Source organism: Mastigoproctus giganteus, chromosome 4, assembly GCF_048544385.1.
Source record: "Mastigoproctus giganteus isolate SK-2022 chromosome 4, ASM4854438v1, whole genome shotgun sequence".
Lineage (NCBI taxonomy): Eukaryota > Metazoa > Arthropoda > Arachnida > Uropygi > Thelyphonidae > Mastigoproctus > Mastigoproctus giganteus.
In genome coordinates, this window is record NC_143578.1 from 85,519,212 (window position 1) to 85,544,809 (window position 25,598).

At 39.4% G+C, this 25,598-nt stretch overlaps 1 protein-coding gene across 1 annotated transcript in view; it reads right to left on the reverse strand.

Moving 5' to 3' along the window:
* Positions 1–25,598, reverse strand: part of LOC150086882 (haloacid dehalogenase-like hydrolase domain-containing 5) — a 387,404-nt gene that overhangs the window by 96,573 nt on the left and 265,233 nt on the right. Inside the window, exon 8 of the mRNA XM_090371650.1 lies at positions 21,133–21,275. Within this exon, the coding sequence (XP_090227776.1) occupies positions 21,133–21,275 (143 nt within the window). The remainder of the gene's footprint in view (positions 1–21,132; positions 21,276–25,598) is intronic.

Below are 25,598 nucleotides of genomic sequence, written 5' to 3' on the forward strand. Positions count from 1 at the left end.
ATATCGGAGTTGCTGTTCCAACACACCACAGATGCTTGATGGGATTGATGTCTGGGGAATTTGGAGGCCATGGCAATATCTGGAAGTCTTCCTCATGTTCCACGAACCATTCTCGAACAATCTGGGTGATGTGGCATGGTGCATTATCCTGCTGAAAGACGGCACCACCAGAGGGGAAGACCATTGCCATGAAAGGGTGTACCTGATCAGCAATGACATGTATAGGTAGGTAGTAGACGTCAGAGTGCCCAGCACATGGATGACTGAACCCACGGTATCCCAGCAGGACACTGCACAAAGCATGACACTGGCTTGTTTTTGTCCCACAGTGCATCCAGACGCCATCACTTTCCCAGGTAAACGACACATATGTACCCAGCCATCCAAATGGTGAAACAGGAAATGTGATTCATCGGACCAGACAACCTTCTTCCAATCACTCAGGGTCCAGTTTCGATGCTTGCATGCCCGTTGCTGGCACTGTCGCCAATGAACCTTGATTAGCATGGGCACTCGGAGCAGCCTGCGGCTATGCTTCCCCATTTTAAGCAGGGTTCGATGTACTGTGTGTTGTGACACATTATTCCTGTCACCAGCATTCCAATTACCGGCTAGTTGTGCCACAATCGCTCTTCTGTTGCCACGTACCATCCGGGAGAGCCTTCACTCACCTCGAGCATCGATGAGCCATGGTCATCCAACAGCTCACTGGCGGTTCGTGGGTTTCTCCTTCTCGGACCAACTTTCAGTAGGTACTAACCACGGTTGACTGGGAGCATCCCACCAGCCATACCGTTTCAGATATGCTCTGACCTAGTCGTCTAGCCATTACAATTTGGCCTTTGTCAAACTCACTTAAGTCCACTGCCTTTCCCATCTGAAGAACAAGAGTAACACCACTGATTAACAGAGCTCAGGATCAGGTATTTTTTAAACTGTGTCCCAACCCGGCCACGTGCCACATTTCACCTGCATACTTCGATTTGCATAATGACTCGCTGGTCTTAATGTTTTGGCTCATCGGTGTGTGTGTATATACATATATTAAATGTAATATAAAATCATGAGTATTAAACATGTAGTTTCAGTTGATGGATAAAAATAAATAAGCTATGTATGACAGATACACCAAAACGTGCAAAGCAGCAGTAAAGGATGCAAAAGTTTATGTAAGAATTGAAAAGTCTGATAAAGTTTGGGTAGATGGAAGTGAAAAATGCACAAATAAACACAAAAATATACCTGACCATGTATCAATAATTACTTCAGCTTGCATCAGATTTTTCATTTTTGCTATCACTATATTCGACTAATAACTGAATTTGCCGACCCATATCTGATGACTGCTATCCCACCTTTTATTTTATTTATTTAATAATTTTACTTTGCAGTTCCCTCACCTCTAATTGTCTTTGCAATTCATCCTATAATTCTCTTAATTCATTTTAACTTATAGGATTTTCACATTCTTTCTCCTTTTACAAACCAACATTACTTCTTTTTTCTGCTATCCTCACCCTTCTTGTACTTGGCACTTTGTGTATTTTTCACTTCTTACATACTTTACACACACACACACCGTATACCCTCTGGAATTTGCTAATTTTACGACTACAGCACTGCACACTAGGGTGGCAGAAAATGAAAAAGACCTGGGAGTAATTGTGCAGTCAGATATGATATTTTCCAAGCAGTGCAGACAGACTGCCCGAGCAGGTCATGGGGTATTGTCAATGTTATACAGGAATTTTGCTAGTAGGGAAAAGGAGGTGATTATCCCTTTGTATAAGGCAATGGTCAGGCAACGCCTTGAGTACTGAGTACAGGTCTGTAGGCCTCATTTTAGGAAGGATGTAGAGTTCCTTGAGCAAGTACAGAGAAGGGTTACAAGACTGGCTCTTACCAAGAAAGGCTTAAGTTCTGCAAATTGCAGGGTCTGGAGACTAGGCACCTATGAGGTGATCTGATTGAGATGCATAAGGCCTTGAATGGGTTGAGCAGGCTCAATTCTGATGGGATTCTTCTTCTTACTTAGATTACAACTTGAGGGGACATAAATTCAAATTGGAGAAAGACAGTTGTAAAATAGATGTGCAGAAATTTGCCTTTAGCCAGAGGAGTGTTGATTGCTGGAACAAACTTCCTTTTGTCGTTGTGGAAGTTGATAACTTAAATAAATTCAAGGAGGAACAGAACAAACTGTTAGAGGGAATGGATGTGTGAAATTGTGTTTTTTTTTTTTTTTTTTTGGCTGATCCTACATATGCTTTATTTCTTGCATCATATACCTCTACTACTACTATTCCAATATTCCAATAAAGTGAAGGCAAACTCTTTAAGACTCTAATCATCACTACCAGTTCAAACATAAGGACTATGTTTGAAATGGTAGTGATGATTAGAGCCTTAAATTCTGCTTAGCATTACATACTGATCTATTTACATTAAAAATTAACAGTTCTATTGAATAGTTAAGATAAATAGCTCTTCATTAATTTCACCAGATTTTCAGTCCTTTTTCTCTTTTGAATCTTATCTTTTAATATCTTAAATAATTTAGATTTTGACTTCTAAGAAAAATAAAGTTATATAAAAGCTGTTGCTTCTGCCAAAGCCAAATGCCTAAAAAATGAAGTTACCCACTTTTATTATACAGAAAATGCTTTGTTATCTAGCATGCATGGGGGATCAGGACATCCTAATTATTAAATTTTCTGGGTATCTTGAGTGTCCCATCAACCTAAAGAAAACCAGTGAATCACAATAATAAAACTAAAATTTTATGTGGCTAATGTAAACCACAATGTAACAAATAAAATATATATTTTATTTGCTTGACAATAGAAACAACTAAAATTAAATATTATTTTAATCTTAATATACTGTTTTCTATAAAAAAAACTATATTTTTTATAAAATACTTAACACTTAGTGGTAGGTTCTTCTAAGTAGTAAGTAATTATTTTTATTTAGAATTTCTATAAAGTCGCTTAAATGATGTGTGACATTTAAAAAAAAATCATATATATTAGAATGAATGTGTCATTCCTCACTTTCTGCAATAAAAGAAATTTAATATACGATATCATAATAATTATCATATGCTTTTTTAATTCTATGTCAAGATCAAGACCAAGATGAGTTATTTTCTAATATAGAAAGACCACGGTGAGTTATTTCTAAGGAGGAACTGGAAGGAGGAGGAAGCTTTTACTGCACCTTTAAAAGCAATGGGTGCTCAGACAAATTGTTTCATAATACCAGAAAATAGCAATATACAGATTTCAATATTCTATAATCTAAGCAGAAACAAGGAACCCCAAAGTTATCTGCTTTCCTTTTGTGCCAGGAATAAGTTAGTGGACTGAAAAAGAGTTAGGTGTCCTCTAGATAGGTAGAGGATAAATAATATTAACTGCACTCTGAAGAGTTATTGGTGAGAAAAGGAACATAAGCATTTGCTTTTCTACTAACTCTCATGTCGATGATCTTGGTAAAATCACCTCCTATTATACAAAACACACTCCGCTCAATGTCTCTTGTGGTCTTCTTACAGAGAGATATCAGAATTATATATATATATATATATATATATATATACGTTCTTGTTTATACTCTGCCACGACCACCAGGTCAGTGGAGTTTACAATAATGAAGAAATCCATCAACTGCCAACTCTTAAGCTATCAAAACTTTCCAAATGATCAATGATTGAATTCTGTCATTATTGATCCTCTGGTGATATAAGGTTTATGTTACTCATTTTGGTCAAACTGGAGGGAAAAGTTCATTTAAACTCAAGCAAAGCTCTTTTTGACTGTATTTGTTATAAAGGTCTTATAAACAAGCTCCCATCTTATGGAGGTGCCTCCGTAGCCAGGTGGGAAGGAGCAGCAGTGCATAGCACACGCTTCTTGATTAGACCGGGGTTCGAGCCCGTCACCACCAAATATGGAGGATGCGGAAAGGTCAGGGAATGACTACCGCATATCCCGGAGCAATATGGCCTTAGTTGCTAATGCTCCTAAAAACCAAATAACCAAACCAACCAACCCATCTTATGGACTGTCAGCTGTTTTTTGCAGCCCAAAAAATGGAGAGAAAACTGGCTCAAAAGAGCTGCTTTGTCACTGTGGGTGATGGTAGATAGTGTTAACTTCTCAATTAATACTAGTATTCACCAAGGTTCAATTTGTTCCACCACTCTTCTCCTCTTGTATATTAATGCCCTTTTTCCACTAATTGGAAATCTTATCCATAGTTTTGCCAATGATACACACAATTTTACCTTTCAGCTGGAAAAACATTGCCCCTGTACAAACTGCTTCAATTCTTGAATATTCCCCAGTGGAGAAAAGAAAACTTATTTAACTTTAATCCCTTACGACTGAGTGTCCTGTCTTATTTTTCATGCGAAAGAGTCTACTGCTTCTGTACTCATCTACTCACCTTCAATGACTTGGATTTCCAGACAATATCACATATTTCTACTGGATATTACCCTGACCTCTAATTGTTCTTGGCATAAGAACATCAATGATATTGTTTTCTCTAGCTAAAAAAAAAACAAAAAAAAAAAAAAACAGGTTTTCTTTTTTACTCTCAGCATTACTTTTCTTCTAAACAAGTACTTAATGACTCTCAGCAAATCTAAAATCTGTCCTACCATGGAATATTTTTCCCACATCTGGAGTGGTGCCCCTAAAAACCTTTCTTTTGTTCTAGTTTCCATCCAGGGTAGCCAAGCTAATTAATGACCCATCTCTTATGAACTCACTCCACTATTTGTGTCACTGACATTCAGTTTCTGCATGCCATTTCTGTAGACACCTCTATGGGCACTGTCCTTCTGAATTGCCATCTGTAATTTCACTACTCTTTTCCAAACCAGTCAACACCCATTCATTGTCTAATGCTGTATTAACATTTTCTTTCCTATATCATTAACATTAGTAGAGGCATATGATGCAAGAAAGCAGACTTATACAGTATCAGCAAAAAAAAATTCCCTTTTTTTTTTTTTTTTTTTTTTGCTGATACTGTATAAGTCTGCTTTCTTGGCATTTCAAGGCATTCAGACATGTATGCATTACTCAAGATGAGATCTGACCATTGCCTTATACAAAGGGATAACCATCTCTATCCCTGCTAGAAAAATTCCTGTATATCATTGACAAGACTCCCATGAGCTGCTCTGGTAACCTGTCTGCACTGCTAAGAAGACTTCATATCTGACTGCATAATTACCTTGGGTCTTTTTCATTTTCCACTACTCTGAATATAATACTGCATAGTTGGTATGTTAATCTGGGGTTACTGCTACCCATAAGCAGTACTTTGCATTTGTCAACATTGCCACCTCTCGGCCCATCTTCCTAACTTTTCTAGATCCTATTGCAGTAGCATATTGTTATTACTGTCATTAATAACCCTGCCAACCTTCGCATTGTGTGCAATGCTTGGACATTAAGCCTGATATACCTTTATCGATATCATTGATAAATAGAGAACAATGAACAAAAATGGGCCCAACACCAAACCCTGGGGTACTCCAATAATAACACTAGTCCACAAAGAGCAGTGTCCATTGATTGCCATGCTCCGTCTTCTCCCAATCAACCATCCCTTTATCCACAGCAGCAACTTGCTCTTAATGCCATACTGCTCTAATTTGTACAGCAGTCTTCCATGTGCAACATTATCAAAAGTTTTCCTAAAATCCAAGTACAGGGGGTCCCTGATATCAGAGTATTCATTATCCGTGTCTCTGCAGTTACAAGGATTTGAAAATTAAAGAATTAAGCTTTTTCCCTTGAAAAAATTGACCAAGCACTTGAATATTTTTTGTAAGAACGATCTTCATGATCCAGCAACAAAAGCTAAGCGTGAAGTTAAAGACATAACTAAATGCTGCAACACAATTTTATCTGAAAAAATACGGCAAAAAAAAAAAAAAAAACACGAACAACTCTGGATTCATTCTTTATTCATACAACTGAAAAATACTGTAATTTCAATAAATTTTACTTAACCTTACATTGACCAACATATTATAATAAAAAATGTCTAATAAAATAATTTTCTTATTTTACAGTTCTTTCATCCATTTTTTGCTATGTACAAGTACATAATAAACATTACTATATAATATCGGTGTAGATACACCATAGAAAACTCTTAAAGAAAAATTACGGTAGTAGTGTGAAAGGCATCATTTCACCCAGATGGCACCATTTCAAAGCTAGTTGGCTTTTCACACACCGATGAAAAGCCAACTAGCTTTGGTGCCATCTGAGTGGCGGCATCCACTGAGAATAAGTAACAATAGGCTTCTCCATTAGTGAAGTGTTACTTATTTCAGGTAGTGCAATACATGGGCAACTCATTGTGAAGGATGAGCACAATATGAGATACAGATGAAATTATTATTATTATTAGCTATATGCAAAGAAGCCTGAGGCTTATGCTGCACTAGCAAAAAAAAATTCCCAAATTACCCTGAGAGTGAGAGAGAGAGAGAGAGAGAGAGAGAGAGAGAGAGAGAGAGAGAGAGAGAGAGAGAAAGAGAGGGGGGGGGGTAGAAAGGAATCACTAAGAAAGAGAAGAGTGATGGTATCCAGCTCGGGACCCTAGGTGTGCCAAGCCCATACTCACCAGATGTGAGTCCCTGGGTGATGCTGTTGTTGTTATTTGGGTTTTAGGAGCATTAGCAACTAAGGCCATATTGCTCCGGGATATGCGGTGGTCATTCCCTGACCTTTCTGCATCCTCCTTATCTGGGTGGTGATGGGCTCGAACCCCCGTCTAATCAAGAAGTGTGTGCTACGCACTGCTGCTCCTTCCCTGGGTGATGCCTTTCACACTACTACCATAGTTTTTCTTTAAGAGTTGTCTATGGTGTATCTAAACCGATATTATAGAGATATAGAATCTTAAACTCTTAAAATATTATGCCTAGTTGCATTTATTTTATTTAAATAATAAACATTATGAAAATTTTGTCCCCGTTTTAAGTGAAATTTTCTGGAACCAGTTATCCTCGGATAACGAGGATGCACTGTATATGATATCAAAATTATTTTTTGCATCCAGTTCCTTTGTGGCCACATTGTAGTATCCAATTAGATTGGTCAGATGAAACGTCCCCTTAACAAACCCATGTTGTGTCTGAACTATAACTGCAGTCTTGTCTATATGATCCTGTATTGCTGCTTCTTTAACCTGTTACTCCATTATTTTCCCCAAAACAAAAGTTAACTAACAGGTCTATAATTACTCGTGTCATCCTTTGATCCCCCTTTGTGAATTGGAGATACATTTGCACATCTCCACTCTGTGGGGACTTCTCCTGAGTCCAAGGATGCTCTCATAATTATGGTTAAGAGTTTGCTTACTTCCTTCTTGAATATAACTGGATAGATCCCATCCTCCCCAGGTGCCTTTCTTATGTTTAACTTCAACAGTTTCTTCTCCACTTTGCTCTCGTACAAAATCATTAAGCTCCCTGTTTGAGTTTAATAAGCTTCTGGCCTCCACTTCCATACAGAATACCACATGTGGGAATGTAGATGCAAAATATTCATTCAGTTTGTTAGCTACCTGAGCAGGATCATCAATGGTCGTACCATTGATATCATCACGTGGACAAATCTGATACATTCATTGCCTTCTAGAGTTTACTTAAGTAAAGGGTGTCTCCGCCATGGACGGTCCCAAGCCCGGCTGCGAAAGGAGGAGGGTGGTCATCCTGCCGAAATGACCAGAACCGGGAAATCGGGGAAACTAGGCAAGAAACCGCATGAAATTCGGAACAAGCTCTTAAAACAATGTTACCGCATCCGGGGTAGCCGATGCGCCAGCACTGGAGACCCAGGGTACTGGTGTGAAGTGGACCACTGGCCACAGAACAAGCTGTTATAACAATGTTACCGCATCCGGGGTAGCCGATGCGCCAGCACTGGGGACCCAGGGTGCTGGTGTGAAGTGGATCACTGGCCACAGCAATAAGCTTACTACGCCGAAAAGGACAATTAACATTGGCGAATGGAATGTTCGAACGGGGCACCACGTTGGACAAAAGGAAATCATTGCCCAAGAACTACTTAGGTGCAAGATATCAATCGCAGCATTATCTGAATTAAGGCTCACCGGGTCTGGAACGATGATCATCCAACCACCAGCACCTAACGAAGCGGTTATGCTATTCTACTCTGGTGGCGAGAAACGAGAAGCAGGAGTGGGCTTTATGGTCGATGCTCAGGCCACCAGTAGTGTGATCGCTTTCCAACCAATATCGGACCGCCTAGCAGTCCTTACTGTCAAGGGCACCATCAAGACCCATATTATCTCCGCCTATGCGCCAACTGAGACTAGCCTGGACCCGACCAAGAATGACTTCTACAACCAGCTCCAACATACGCTGGATTCAATTCCGCAGACAGAAGTGATCATCCTCGCAGGGGACTTTAATGCCCATATTGGCGTGGACAGATCTGGTTGGGAAACAACAATGGGCAAGTTTGGCAATGGGAAGATCAATGACAACGGACTACGTTTGTTGTCCTTTGCCGCATCTAACAACCTGATCATTGGAAACAGCCATTTCCAGCACCCTCAAAAACATCAACTTACATGGCGAAATCCATCTGGCAAGGACTCAGCAATCCTGACTACATTTTGATCAATGCCAGATTTCGCTCATCACTCATGGATGTTCGTGCCATGAGGGGACCTGATTGCGGATCTAATCATTACCTCATCCGGGCTAAGGTGCAGCTCAAATTACGGCATGCAAAAAGATCATCTCGGTCAGCCAAGCTGGACGGGAGGCAGCTAATGAATGCTGCCAACAAACAGGCATATCAGATCGCCCTATCCAACCGCTTCGAGATGCTGGCCGTGCCCGAGGATATAAATGAAGAAGAAAAGCAGATCTCTGATGCCATCCTGGAATGTGCCAAGCCCCTATGTCCACTGCCCGACGTCGAACGCAACCATGGATATCAGATGAGTGCCTCGACCTCGTGGACAAACGGAAACAGGCAAAGTTGGTCGACTTTGAACGGTACCGGCAGCTAAACCGAGAAGTCCGACAAAGAATGACAGCAGAAAGAGAAGCATACTGGAACCAAGTGGCAGACGATCTTGAAGTGGCGGCATCCAAAAACGAGTACCGCACTCTCTACCGCACCCTCAGATGTCTGAGTGGAAAGACTAAATTGACTAGTGACAACATCAAGAATGCTGATGGGACCTTCGTGCGATCACCATCCGAACGCCTGCAACGGTGGAGTGAATTCTTCAAAGCTCTGTATAATCACGACCCACTCAGGGACCGCCAGCAACAGCACTCTCGATCGACCCCCCTGAGGTCTCCATGGTCGATGTTGAGCCTACAGTAGAAGAAGTGAAAGCAGCCATACAATCCCTGAAGAATGGCAAGGCACCAGAAGTGGACCAAGTCACCACAGAAGCGATCAAAGCCGGGGGAGATGTACTGCTTCGCCGACTACACTCACTCCTCAAAACCATCTGGTGCACTGAACAAATTCCGTTAACATGGAGGAAAGCCATTATCGTACCAATCCACAAGAAAGGTGATAACCGGGACTGCAAGAACTACCATGGCATCAGCCTCCTTTCCATCATTGGAAAGGTCTTTATGAAGATTATCCAGTCAAGACTGCAAAAACATCGCGAGCAAACCAGTCGAGAAGAACAGGCAGGATTTAGACCCGGGCGAGAATGCTGTGATCAAATCTTTGCCATTCGTCAGCTGATGGAGGAGAGGATCCGGTGTGGACAGCGAACCGTCATTGTTTTCATTGACTTTAAGTCTGCTTTCGACTGTGTCCACCGGCCTGCCTTATGGAAACTACTAGAGGTTGAACATGTACCTCGAAAAGTCATCACACTCCTCCAAACTGCATACAACGGTTTAACCAGCCAGGTGCGCATCCAGAACGATTTATCTGAGGAATTTACCATCCAAACTGGAGTCCGCCAAGGGGATGTAGCCTCCCCGTTGCTTTTCAACATCGTGGTCGACGCCATTATGAGGCAAGCATTCAGAAACAGACAGGGCATACAATATGACAAGGATCACTATGTGACTGACCTGATGTTTGCTGATGATAGTGCTATCCTTGCTGGTAACGACGCTGAAGCCACGGAAATCCTCCACGACATTGCCCGGCCATACGGTTTGAAGATCAATGCTGGTAAGACAAAGGCCCTGACAACAGATGGGTCGCAAGCCACCATCTATCTCGAAGGCGTCCAGATCGAGCAAGTGCAGGACTTTAAATACCTTGGGTCGCTGGTCCAGGAGAAGAAAGTTGCATCCACCATGGAAATTCACAGCAGAATTGGACAGGCGGCCACTGCGTTCGCCTCGCTCAAATGGTGTCTGTGGAAGAGGACCAACATTTCCACAAAGACTAAAATCCGACTCTTCCGGACTTTGATCCTGCCCATTCTTCTTTACGGATCGGAAACGTGGATTTGTCTCAAGTTAGATTTGAACAAACTTGAGGTATTCCAAATGCGATGCCTGCGGCAGATCTTGGGCATCTCTCTTCGCGACCGCATCACTAATGATACCATCCGCGCCAGATGCCAACAGCAACCAACCATTGCCGACCAAATCCAGAAGCGAAGGCTCAGATGGTTTGGCCACGTATGTAGAATGGGCACGAACAGAATACCATCCACACTCCTTTGGAGACAACGACCCACCCAATGGAGCATCCAACGGACCGCGCCTAGGAAAACGTGGGCCAAGCAAGTGGAAGATGACTTGAAGAGCCGACGTCTCGACCTTAACCAGGCCAGGACTGAAGCCATGGATCGTAAGGTATGGAAGAACATCACAGAGCAAGTCCGAAACCCTGCGGCACCTACAGCAGCATACTGGTTGCGTGGCCAACCGCCTCCCCCAGCTGCCAGCTAAGGACCAAAGAAGAAGAAGAAGAAAGGGTGTTTTATATTTTTATTTTATTTTTTTGTCTTTGTCCAAGATTTCTCGTAATATGCCGTTGCTTGCCTATCCTCCTTTATGACTTCATTGCAGACTAGCTTATATCTACCATAGGCTTCTGTGTTGCCAGATAATTTATATGCATCCCTTTTTCTTCTCTGCCACAAGTCACATTAGTTCATCTGACATCCATTTAGGCCTAAACCTTGATTGGTTGGTTGATTGTTTGGGTTTTAATGGCACATCTTCAACTAGGGCTATAATGTGCCAAAGCCATGTCCCATACAAGATAACACTAAAAATTGTAGTGACGTAATTGCTTAGGTCACTATGTCGACATGTATAAAAATATAAATATGTACGAAGTAAACTAATATAAAGATAGATTTTTATTAACATATATTAAAGGTTTATTGATTTTAAAAACCTAAAAACAGCTGACATGTTGTTGTCATATAAAATCTGACTTGGTGTATAAGGCTCAGTCAAATGGGTAAAAAATGTTAAAATACATAAAACGTTGCTGTCTATATCATGGACATTCAGTTAAAATATGGTGAATGGTTAAAAAGGTGTCACAATCCTCACACATAGGAGAGTCGTCTGTCCTACGCAAGAATGCATGCATAAGATAACTATGTCCTATGCAGAGGCGAGCTAGAACAACTTTCTCTCTGTGGTTCCTGCGCAGCCTCAACTGCCAATGTTGGATAACAGGCTTTATCTGATATAGCTTGTTTGTGACCTGCCCAAGGTTGCTGCCATTAGGAGACTAACAGGCTGCTGTTGTTGTAGGGCTGATGATCTGGCTGCAGTGTCAGCCAATTCATTACCCTTGGTCCCAATGTGGCTCAGGATCCAGCAAAAATGGATGTCAAAGGAATGCTCAAAAAGAGAACGTAATCTCTGCTGGATATGGGTCAGGAATGGGTGAGGATTGTACCGAATCCTCTGATAAACCTGTAATATACTTAATATTACACGTTTATCAGGGGATAAACGAGTCTCTATATACACCATGCACCTTTGTTAGTTGAGTTTCATATGGTCCAAGGCTAACTCTTATCGCATATCCTGCATTCTTGGGGAATCTTCCCAGATATAGTATATCTGGAAAGACGGCATCAGATATAACAGATAACTCTGATTTCGAGCCATCAATGAAGATAGGCAAGAAATCAGAGTATTCGGCTTGGTGAGCAGTATAGAGTTGTTGGTAAACAGAACATGGCATGGTGGGTTTACTCCAATTTTTGATGGAGAAATTGCATGATAGAAAGCAAAGATGCCAGGGTAGAAGTCATTGCCTTGGTGACTCAGCAACATTGTTTACCGTGATGTTAAGCTCTCTGAGCAGTTCTTGGACCCGGATACCAAAGGGAAGGTTGGCAGTGTGACGGGTTGTAGATAGTTTCCCATAGTGGCTCAAAAATGCATGTACACGTGGGGTTGTCTGGAGGGATTTCTGTTTAAAAGTATATTTTAGAGACAATTGCTTTTGTCACAGGGACAGAGGCGGGTCACCTGCTTCGACATATAAACTCTGGATGGGAGATGTTCTGAAAGCACCTGTAGCAACACGGATGGCTTGATGATGAACTGGATCTAGCCATCATAGTACACTGTTTCTTACTGATGCATACACTTGGGACCCATAATCTAATTTAGAAAGGAAAAGTGCACGATATAGGTGGAGTAAGGTGCAGCAGTCTGCTCCCAATTTATTGGAGGATATCGCACATAGGAGGGTCAATCCTCTTGTGCACTTGTTCTGTAGTTTACTGATATGTGGTAGAAATATCAACTTATCAAATATGAGCTCCAAGAACTTTGTGTTTGGTGCTACTGGAATGATGTTTGTCAGAGTTTAAATTCCGGTTCAGGGTGAAGAGAGGAAGTTTTTAATAAAAATGGCAATGTGTCTTCTAAGACCAAAGTAATATATGTCTTTTAAGATATCGTATCTCCAAGCCATGTCATATGCTTTTTCCATGTCAAAGAACACCGGGTGCCATGAGTCTGGAAACGTCTCTTCAATATAGATTCTATTATAGAGACAGAGCAAACGATTAATGGATTCTAATGAAAGGTGTTTATTCATCTCATAATGGATGTCACCTGGCCCAACAGCAATTTCCTTGGATTGTGAGAGTGCTGCTTTCAGCTCCCACTGTGTAAACAGCTGATTGTAGTCCTCGCAATTCTTAGAAGACAGCTTTCAGGTGATGTTTTTCTGATCTTTGTTTGAGCGCGAGGAATTCTGGGGGGTATGATATTTCTGAAGACACTTTAGCAAATGCCTCCCCAAGAGTATTTGCAACTGCAGTTAGGTCTGCAATTGCACATCCATTATGTTCCAGAATCGATGAAGGGTGTGAGGTGTATTTGCCCTTCATTTTCCGAACTTTGTCCCAGATGGTTTTGGGATTAGCAGCCCGTGTGAGGGAAGATGCAAGTTGGATCCAAGATTCCTTTTGGTTCTGACATCTGATATAACAGCTTTGGCATGTGCACGTTTGAAGGCTATTAAATTATCTGTGCTGGGGTAACGATGAAATAGTCCCCATGCTTTGTTTTCGGCCTTTCTAGCCGCTGTGCATTCTCCATTGTTTTGGAAAACGTGGAAACCGGGACAATGTCCTTGGGATTGCAACTGACGATGACTGGATGATACTTTCTGAGATGTGCTTTACTGACTCATTAATTGGCCCCTGGCTGACTCTAGTGGTATGAACATTGCCAGAGGTTGAACCAGTCGACATGATTGGTTTTTCAACGTATCCTCGACTGGTAGCATTGCTCCCATTAGAAATGGTGGATAACACGGGAAAGTGATCACTACCATAAAGGTTTTTTTAACCTCCCATATACACAGAGACAGGAGGAATGAAGTGGAGCAGATGGAAAGTCTTGCTAGTGTGCAACTGACCAACCCACAAGTTCCAGTCAATATCTAGGAAGTTAAAATCCCTCATTATAACACAATCTGATTTACTGGCCCATTTTATTTCTCTGTACTCATTAGAGTCATTAGGCCTATAACACACTCCCTACTGTCATTTTTGCTTTCCCAGTGTTTAGGTCACACCAAACTGACTCAACATTGCACTGTCCATCTATGTCAACTGGATGCACTTCCTTAAATTTTATGTTTTTCTTAATTAACAGCATAACCCATCCTCCCTTCCTATCCTGTCTATCCTTTCTGTACACATTGTACTCCCCGAAATCTCAATTCTGCATTCCTAATATCTGCGTAACTCCAAATTTCTGATATCCCAACAATATCTGCCTTTGATGTCTTGACCAGCACTTTAAATTAATTCATCAAATTTATTTGCTATACTCCTAGCATTGGTATACAGTGCAAGTATACATGCACCTTTGGTCCTTGAGGTTATCACAGACATTCTCTCAGAAATGCCAGACAAGCTGTACTTTCTACCTAGGAGTCTAAAACGCTGATGGAACTGATATTCGGGTGACACTCAAGTCAAGTGGACCCAGTTTCGGTGAAGTCTGGATGGTCTATGACAGCCAAATCCTCTGCTTGCACCTTCACGATGGTGGGACTGTTAGTAATCCTGGGTATAACCTCCATGCACAAGTACATAGTGGGTGATCACCCAGTTGTGAACCAACGTAAGCAGGGGTCGAGGTGTGGTGTCCACACCACATGGAGGAATGCCGCCCCTCTACGTTACCAGGCAGTACTAGGTGGTAGATGACTCTCATCAACCGGTGAAATACCACCACTTTGCTTATTGGAGGCTTGAAGTGGTGGAACCCATGTTTAGTCTCTAGAGCTAAGTTCCAGTCAACCCTTCGCTATCTCTTCCATCATGCAGTATGACTGATGACTTTTGAGGTTATGATGAACATCGTGGCGAGATCCAATATTCCTTACATTTCGAGGGTACAGCTCTAAAACGGTGTTCGCAGGCCGGCCGCTAGTTAGTACACTGGACCGAACCTATTGGTAACTCTCTAGGAGGCTTCCGGATCAGCTAGTGTATAATCTTGCTACTTCTACTCTGCCAGATAGTGACTGGAGGGAGTCCGAGTAGTGTGTATGCGGGGAGCATTGTCGAAGCCACGTTAAGTCAAGGATCTGGGTATATTCTTACCACGTGTACGCCATATCCAAATATTTCATTACTTCATACAGCATGTCCCACCCACTTTTTCTTACTATTGAATACACCATGAATTGTCAAACTAATACAGTAAGCTTATCTGCGAAAAAAATCTAAACCTCCCGAACACTTCCTAGTCCATTTCACAAATATACGTGGTCTCAGTTCTAATCTCAATGATGTCCATTTCCACTTGCAGTCTGCCAGGCCCTACTTTTTCTGACAGAATCTCAGTTATCAGTTGATTCAACCGCTGCTCATCTCAGATGCCAAAATTATTCGCTGTATGATTCCTTTCGCCTCAAAGGTGGTACTTGTGCATATGTCCGTTCTGATATTCCCTGTCAGAGACTTAGCAATTTGGAATCTCCTCTTTTCGACCTTCTCTGGCTTAAAATCTCTCTACTTCATTGTATCAAATTCAACTGTTGTCTCCACCATTCTTCCAATTCCACTAATCACTTGGAGCTCTTTGACTTCCTCTCTTTGCAACTTGACTTTCTCCTGTCCAACTTTCCTAACAGTGCAGTAATTTTCCTTGATGATTTTAATGTTCACAACTCTAGCTGGCTTCCGTTTTCTAGTCACACCAATCCAGCAGGTCGAGATGCTGAGGCTTTTGCAATTACTAATGACCTAGCAGAGTGTTCATTTACCTACAAGAATACCAGACAATCCTAATCATAAAGCCAATACGCTTGATCTTTTCTCACAAACAACCCTTCTAAGTACACGGTCGAAGTGAGAGGTCCTTTAGGCACCTCAGATCACAACTTGGTGATTGTCTCTTCTCCAATGGAATCTTTATCTCATGGCTATTCCCAACCTCGTGTTGTTTGGCATTACAAGAATGCAATATGGGATGACCTGCGAGACTTCTTTTCTTCTTTTCCATGGTCGGATTACTGTTTCAAAACTTCTGATGTCAATGTTTGCTCAGATCATGTCAGTGAAATTATTCTTGCAGGACTGGAATCCTTTATCTCACACTCCACTTTAAAATCTCGTCCTTTATCTAAACCTTGGTTTTCCAATAAATGTGCTAAGGCTGTTCAAAAGAAGAATGCTGCATATCGTAATTGGCTGGCTTCTAATTCTTCAGTTTCATTTTCTGCCTACACCAAAGCTCGCAACAATTGTAAAGCAGTTATTAATCAGTCCAAACTAGAGTTTGAACAGTCTAAGAGTAGAAAACTTGCTTCTTGCCCTAATCGTAGCCGAGCATTCTGGTCTCTTGCCAAAGCTATTGGCCGCAACTTTTGCCCATCTCTGGTCCCACCTCTGTCCAAACCAGATGGTTCTGTTGTCACTTCAGCCAAGGATAAAGCTGACCTGCTAGCATCCCATTTTTCTTTCAACTCATGTATTAATGATCTTGGTAAAACACCTCCCACCATTCCCAACATGCTCCATTCAATGCCTCCTGTGGTCTTTCGTCAAAAGGATATCAGAAGGAGTGTGATGAATCTCGATGCTAAGAAAGCTCCAGGTCCTGATGGTATTTCTCCACTTGTTCTCAAAACCTGTGCTCCTGAAGTTACTCCTATTCTTTTACGCCTTCTTATTCCAAAGGTGTTTTTCCTTCTGCTTGGAAATTTGCTCATATCCAGCCAATGTTGATATATGTCCAAAAGGGTGACAAATCCCTCCCATCCAATTATCGTCCCATTACAATTACTTCTACTCTTTCTAATGTAATGGAGAAATCAATTAACCGCCAACACTTAAACTACCTAGAAACCTTCCGTCTGATCAATGATCGCCAGTATGGATTCCGTCAGTGTCGATCCACTGGTGATATTCTGGCTTATGTTACCCATTTATGGACTAATTCAATGGAAAGATTCGGTGAAACACAAGTTTCACCGAATCTTTCACCGAACAAGTCTTGCTCTTAACATCTCAAAGGCTTTTGATCGTGTTTGGCATAAAGGTCTTCTAAACAAGCTTCCATCTTATGGTTTGCCAACTGTTTTTAGTAATTGGTTATCCAGTTTTCTCTCTGATCGCTCACTGAGGGTGATGGTAGATGGCTCTCTGTCTTCTAACTTCTCCACTAATGCCGGTGTCCCCCAAGGTTCAGTTCTTTCCCCCACTCTTTTCCTCTTGTATATCAATGACCTTCTTCCATTGACTGGAAATCCTATCCATAGTTTTGCCGATGATAGCACATTGCATTCAACTTTCCATTTTGAGAAACCTTGTCCAGCTCAATCAGCTTCAAGTTCTCGAAAACCTGCTGCCAATTCCTTAAATGCCGATCTTCAGGTAATTCTCCAGTGGGGCAAAGACAACTTAGTTGATTTCAACCCTTCTAAAACTCAGTCTTGTCTTATATCTCGCAAAAAGGATTTTTCTGCTCCTATGCTCATCTTTAGTGACACTCCGATTTCTAGGCAAAATGATATATCTCTTTTGGGGATTACCCTGACTTCTAATCTCTCTTGGCACAAGCACATTACAAATATTGCTTCCTCTGCATCTAAAAAACTTGGTTTTCTCTTTCGCTCTCGGCGTTACTTTTCTTCCAAACAGCTGCTCACTCTGTATAAATCGCAAATCCGCCCTGCCATGGAATATTGTTCCCACATCTGGGGTGGTGCCCCCAAAACCTCTCTCAGGCTTCTTGAGTCCATTCAGAAGAGGGCAGTTAGGTTAATTAATGATTCATCTCTAACAGTGTCTCCACTAGCTTTCTCAGAGACGCACTGTTTCTGCTGCATGCCTCTTCTACAGATAAAAATGAAGTTGAAATTTCAATTATCTTGCTCTGTGCTCCTGAATATAAAGAAATATTAAGGTAGAGGTTTTTTTTTTTCTTGATTAATTAGTTTTTACCTAAATGATGCCCACATTTAAATATCTCATGAGGAACTACATAGCAAACCGAGTATGAAAGGATACAGTTTTCTAATATCTTCTAGATGCCATGGGCACTGTTCTTCTGAATTGGCTTCTATAATTCCCGCTCTCTCTTTCAAAACAGTCTGAACACGTGCCACCACCAGCCAACATCCATTTACTGTCCAACTTCAAACCCACAGAACCAACTTTTCATCTTCCTCATTTATTCATTCAACTGCCGTTTTCTGGAACAACCTTCCTTCATACGTATTTCCTGAAAATTACAGTCTACAGAAGTTCAAGTCCAATGTCAGTCAACAGATATCTTCTTTTGTCTTCTTAACCTCCAACCCAAGCACAGTACTAAGTACTATAGGTTCTAATACCTCTCGTGTTTGGGGTTCACATTAAAAAAAAAAAAAAAAAAAAACCTAATCTTATTCTTAGTTCCTCTAACACAGCCCATGTATTTATTTGTTTGATGACGACTCCCACCAGTCCCTGACACCCCCAGCACCCTGCCCTCCAGGCTGCTGCTCATTCTAATAGAAGGAATGCAAGAATCACTTTCACCTCTGCCTGCAGCTACTTTTAGTCTGTGAATCCCTCCAAGCTAGCAGTTTTCCGACCCACTTAACACTGCCTCAACAGCATCAGCAAACACTCTTGCACCCCTTCTATTTAAGTGTATCCCATCCCTGTAGAAGCAGTCTCTCCTGTTAACAAGCACAGACCATACTGAGAAAAATTCTTCCCCATGAGCCTTGCACAATCTCTCCATGGCCGAATTGATTGACAAGGCTCTAATCATATACTGCCACCTATCGTGTCTGGGCAGAATTGCACACTTTCAAATTTAACCCTAACTCACGACCTTTTTTTCAGCATTGACCTATACTTGTTAAGTAAATTTGCACATCTACTACTCGTAATGTCATTTGTGCCAACGTATACAACAATATAACTTCGTGCCCTTAAAAGACGATATCTGTTCTACATGAACTTTTGCCCCTGGCAGATATAACCTGGTCCCATTCCATCTATCCTTTTTACATAATATATTATCAGTCTCCTTGAAAATAGAGTCACTGACAATAACTAACTCCTGTGGGACCAATGCATTCTGCCTTGGAGATTGCTGCTGTGTTGCCTGATTCACTAGTGTGAGCTCTGGTGTTGAGTTGGGCAGCTGAGAGCTTGATGGGTTGCCAATTTTAATACCTTCAAGGGAATCGACCTGTCTCTTCAAACTCTCATAAGCACCCATCAGAATGCTGAGTTGGTGCCTAATTTCTTGACACTCTCTGCACCTAGCACATACAGAGACATCTTCCTCGGCTACAAAACCCTTGTGGACAGATTGTCGAAGTTTAATTTTAGTGTGTTTGTTAATTCTGTATTTTTTCGGGGTTTTTTTTTTTTTTTTTGACCACTCAATCTAGGTTGGTTTGTCTACATGCAATTTACAATGTTCTCTTATACTACAAGAGCTTAAAAAATTTAACTGTGGTATTCCAATTTACCCATCACTGTGGTAAAGCCAACATCAGCAATGATAAAGACAGTACCACTGCATTATCTAGCTACTTCTATGCCACTAAAGCAAGGATAATCAAGACTCTCTCTCTCTCTCTCTCTCTCTCTCTCAGAGAAGTTAACAGAGTATCAAATGATGTGGCTGCCATAAAAATGAAGTTGATTTCAATTATCTTGCTCTGTGCTCCTGAATATAAAGAAATATTAAGGTAGAGTTTTTTTTTTTTTTCTTGATTAATTAGTTTTTACCTAAATGATGCCCACATTTAAATATCTCATGAGGAACTACATAGCAAACCGAGTATGAAAGGATACAGTTTTCTAATATCTTCTAGATGCCACATAATTTTTTTTCTGCCATCTCCATCAGTTAGGATGTGAGGTCATGCTTTTATTCAGCTTGAAAGATCAAATTTAATCTTCAGTCATTACTCATTCATTCCCAGACATTGGCTATGATAATGTGGCAGCTTTGCACAAGTTGATATATGTCCTGTCCTCTGGCAATAGGAATGACTTACTCAAAACTTGTTTGAAGAGGGGGTGGGGAGGCTGAGTCTAGATCAGAGTTTCCCAAGCTGTATTCCGTGAGATGTGAACAAGTGTTCCGTGAAAAATTGTAATTAATAATTAAAAAAATAAAATAAAATAAATAAATTTTGCATATTTGTTATATAAATTTAAATACAATAGTAGTGTACAAATTTTACAAATATGCAAAATTTGTACACTACTATTGTATACTCAAAAATTATAATGATACTCACTTTTGTATCATAATTTTTAACATTATTTTTTTTTGGTTATTATATTGGCATAGACTAATAATCAAATAGACTGCAGACTTTATTTTGGAGGGCATTGCATAGAGAAGTATGCATAGAAGTAATGACATCTACGAAAAAGTAGGGATGTAGTGATCTAATATGCATTCGTATGTGACAGCCTGGAGAACATGGGGAGAAGGAGAAGCGAACTGATATCAAAACTAAACTCACTTCCTTGTATAAATTTTTTTTGATAATTATCAGTATTTCGAAATATTATTATTAAAATAAATGACCATGGATTTGTGGTTGAAAAAACAAACTTTAAATGAGAAGCAAGTACAACAACTTCTAGTTTTGCAACTGTGGTCGATGAAAATGAACACAATATTGTCACACTTCAAAATGAGGATGAACAATCACAGTTTTTTGTTCCCCAAAAATCTGAAGTGAAAAAACAGGAACCAACTAATAAAAGACAAAAACGAAAGTATGTTGATAGTTATTTGAATTTTGGTTTTACATGTGTTGGAAATAAAGATTCTCCTGGTACGCAGGGCGATGTATGTAATAAAATATTAGCAAACAGTTCTTTGGCTCCCGCTAAACTTGTTTCGTAAGTGTTCCGTAAATATATTTTGAGATGAAAAGTGTTACATGACTAAAAAAGTTTGGGAAACTCTGGTCTACATGGCCTCAATGTTTTTATCACTTGAATCACTATATGTAGTTTGCTGTTGCTATTGTTGCTAACAGTCTAGGAACTTTTGAAACAGAGTGCATTCAGAATTACAGAATAAAAGTATGCAGATATAAGTATACATAAGTGTAAAAATTAAATATGGATTCTAAAATGGAAACAAAATAATACCCAATAGCATATAGACTTCTTATAGGTGATGAGATTTCTAGTTTCTTAGCTTGATGTAGAACACAATATTCTGAATGATGATAAGTAATTTCACTTGGCTTGCCAACAAGAGCAGTATAAATAATGTCCTTCCCTGTAATTTTCTGACAAAAATAAATTTTGTTACTCCATATATAACAATCTGTCTACTATCTATATATATTTCTGTGTAATAAAAATTGTCAAAATTTCTTAAAAACATCTTTTGATGCATTAATAAAAACAGTAAAACCCAGATTATCTATATTTTGATACTAACTTGAATCTTTAAAGAATATTACAATGGTGATTGATGTTGGTATATCAATTATCTGGCAAAAGAATTCTGCACTATGTTGGTTAAGATGTATTTATTAGACTGAAATACTGATAGCTAATATTAAAACTTTAAATTTAAAAGTATACCACAAGTTTTGACTCATCCTTTGGGGTTTTTTTTAGGGTGGATTAAGTATTAATCAAAAGCTAATACTTTTACTTATATTCTCAAAAACAGATAAGAAAATTAAGACTAAAGAGCAACATAAAAAGCTGTCATTTAAATTATACAAAAGAATCACTACAAACAGTGCACAGTCCCATATTACAACCAAGAATTTTGTTGTAACATGAATATGAATCACCAGATAGTGCTTTCTGAGTTTGGTTAAAAACAAAACAATCAAAATAACAAAAAAATCAGTACATAAATTAAACAATAAACTTAGAAATTAAAGAAAAAATAAGTGGTATAAGAGACAACTAAAGAGCAACATAAGTAACAATTAGACAAAAATTAACTAATTAACAAATTAAAACAGAAATTAAAGGAAGAGAACCTCCTTGCTTGAACTCCTGCTAGGTCTTGAGCATCGGTGCAAAGGAGGATTGCCTATACATATTTTTAGCACTAAACAGGCCATAGTAGCTGGAGGGAACATGTTGTAAGAGGATTGCTGTAAACATCAGTGAGATTAGAAATTTTTTTATTAAAATAAATACTAAAATAAAATAGGCATAAAATATTGAGGATGTAAAATGGACTGAAATATAAAATAAACACTAAAAACTTAAAACATAGAAATAAAATATAAAAATATAAAAGACATTGCCAGTAGATCTTTTGAATGTTAACTGTGTTCTCTGTCAATTGAAAAACCTTAGTAATAGCAGTATTGATAATCAGAAGACATGGAAAAGGTCGTATGATTAGAGGTCCATATGCAACATTCACATGTGGAAAAAATGAGCATGGAGGAAAAAAGAAGGGAAGAGGGGAAAGAAACAAGAGAATGAAGGAACAAAATAAAAACAGGTAAAAAGATATCAGAAAATGCAAATTCAATAATTTGTATTTTCTGTAAATATCGATACAAAATAACTCAACAGTTATTTTGCATCGATATTTACAAATGAAAAACCTTTTGTGGCAATGGGAAATTGTGGGAGCGAAGTTGAAAAATATGTAATTAATGATATTGAAATTTCGCAAGGTTATTTAATGAAAAACTTTCGAGCCTACAGGCCAGTAAGGCTCCTGGAGTTGATGGAATATACCCTATAATCTTAAGGGAGGCAGCAAGTGAGTGCATTGAACCATTCAGGCTAATTATGCAAGCATCACTAGACTCTGGGGAGATTCCCTTGGATTGGAAAGGTGCCAATGTATCTCCCATATATAAGGGTGGCTCTAAGAGTGACGTAGGAAATTATCGACCTGTCAGTCTGACTTCAGTGGTAGGGAAAATCATGGAGGCAATGATCAAGGGTGGAATTCAGGATCATTTGGATAGAAATGGAATTCTCAAGGATACTCAGCATGGTTTTGTAAAGGGAAAACCATGTTTAACAAATCTGGTTCGCTATTTTGAAAGGGTCACTCACGAGCTGGATTTAGGGAATAATTTCGACATTGTTTATTTAGATTTAAGCAAAGCTTTTGACTCAATCCCACATGAATGATTTCTTTATAAGCTGGAACGGGTTGGAATCACTAAGAAAATCCTTAGATGGATAGCAGGATGGCTTCAGGGCAGGAGGTCGAGGGTTGTGATAAATGGCTATTCCTCAGATTGGGTTGATGTAAGAAGTGGGGTTCCCCAAGGATCAGTATTAGGACCACTGTTGTTTTTAATTTTCATAAACGACATCGATGAAGGAATAGAGGGCGTAATATCTAAATTTGCAGATGATGTTAAAATTGGTAGAGTAGTTAACGATCACTGTCAACTACAGTGACAGTGATCGTTACTGTAGTTGGCAGTAACGATCACTGTCATTACTGTCAGTGATGATAGTGATCGTTAGCTGAGCTTCTTCAGAGAGACCTAGATAGACTTCAGGAATGGTCAGAAAAATGGCAGCTATGCTTTAATCCAACAAAGTGTAAGGTATTACACCTGGGAAACAGTAATCCCAAAATAACTTATTCACTTGGTGGAGTTCAACTAAACCCAGTACTGGAGGAAAGGGACTTTGGTATTATGATACGGTCAGACATGAAATTCTCTGAGCATTGTAAACAGGTTGCAAGGAAGGCCCATGGTGTCCTATCGATGAGCAAGTAGAGATAGGGACATGATAATCCCTTTATATAAGGCTTTTGTTAGACCACACTTGGAATACTGTGTTCAAGTATGGAAACCGCACCTAAAGAAAGACATTGAGCTTCTTGAAAGGGTGCAAAGACGGGTAACTCGCCTGGTGAGATCGGTAAAAGGGCGTCCTTATGAAGAAAGACTTCAAATATGTGGGTTGCAGAGTTTGGAAACTAGACGCCTTAGAGGAGATTTGATTGAGGTGTTTAAGGCTCTGAGAGGCATCAGTAAAATGAATGAGGACGAAATTTTAATAATGCTAGAACTAGGGGACATAAATTCAAGTTACGGGGGGAAATGTTTAGATTGGACTGCAGGAAGTTTTATTTTAGCCAGCGAGTTATAAATTACTGGAATAAGTTGCCTACATGGATCTATTTAGTATTAGTAGTAATAAATAGATCCATGGGTGGTATAGGCTGAAAGTTTGGGGAAATTGAAAGGTCATCTGGATAGTACCTTCGGGTGAGGGAAGCATATAGGATGATAGGTTTAATTTCCTTTTCTTTTACTAATTATTATTATATATTTATTTATTATTATTTTTTTTTTTTATCTTTGTTTTATTCGGAGGGGTTTTTTTTTTTTTTTTTTTTTTTTTTTGGCTGGTGCAGCATAAGCCATAGGCTTTTGCTGATATTGAAATACTAATACCACTAATACTAAATAGATCCATCGCTAGTCCTTCCATAACATAACATGTTTCAAAATTGGATAACCTCAAATATATACATGCAGTCATTTTGAATCTTGCATAGATGAACAGCATATTAAAATACCAAGCGCAAGACCTGCTAATAATCAAAGGAACACCACCTGAATCTGACTATGACTGGATTACTGTTGACCAACATATAAAAGCAAATGTCACTCTTCATATGGCTGTTCTGGTGCTTTTTTTCACCTCATCAATGAAGAGCTAAGCATGATTGAAAGACCTAAAGTAAAGACTATATTAACTAATTTCTTTATATACACATTAAAAAGAAGGGAAAGGAACTTAATCAAAAGCATACAAAAAACCTATACTAAAGAGAAGTATCATAAATCAGAGAACTGTTGCAATTGTGCTAATTCATGTGATTTATGATACATCTCTCGCATAATAACAGAGGTTATTCATTTTGTTTGTTTTGTTTGGAATGACTGAGGTTCAAGCCCCTGGCTGCTTGTCTATTTATTTATTTAATCTCTTTAGTATAAGTTTTTGTGTTTTACATTTTTGATGAGTTCCCCCACTTTTAATACCAACTGAGTTTTCTATTCTACTTAGAATCAAATGGTTGTGCCCACAGGTATTATAAAGGAGTTGGTCTTTACTTCAAGTCTTTCAATAATACCCAGCTCTTCACTTATAAGGTGACAAAAAAGCACTGAAATAGCAGTATAAAGAGTAGCATTTCTAATGCTATTCTTTTCATGGCCCAATTTAGCCAGTGTTTTATGTGTTTATTTGTGGGTCTCACGTATTGCAAAGCCAAATAGCATATTGGCATTTCAATATGCTGTTTGGCTGTGCAAGTTTTGAGACAAAAGTGCCTATATGCATTTTGTTTGAGGTTGTTGCTACAGAAGTAATTTTTGGCACTCTAATTTAACTGCTAATGTAGTACATATTCTTCAATTGTGTTAGTTTCAAGGTTGATTTCTTTTTGCAATCTTTTTGTTTTCATTATAATTAGGTTTTATTTTATTCAAGTTAGTTTTTAATTGTACCAATTCATTCTCTGTGTTGTGGTACAAACTTTGTAAATGCCAGAGGTAGAGTAAGTTTTGGTGTTGATCTGTTGTTCCTACGGCATTTAGCCGTGGAACGCCACGTTGCCCATCCAAGATAGATATAGTAGTAGT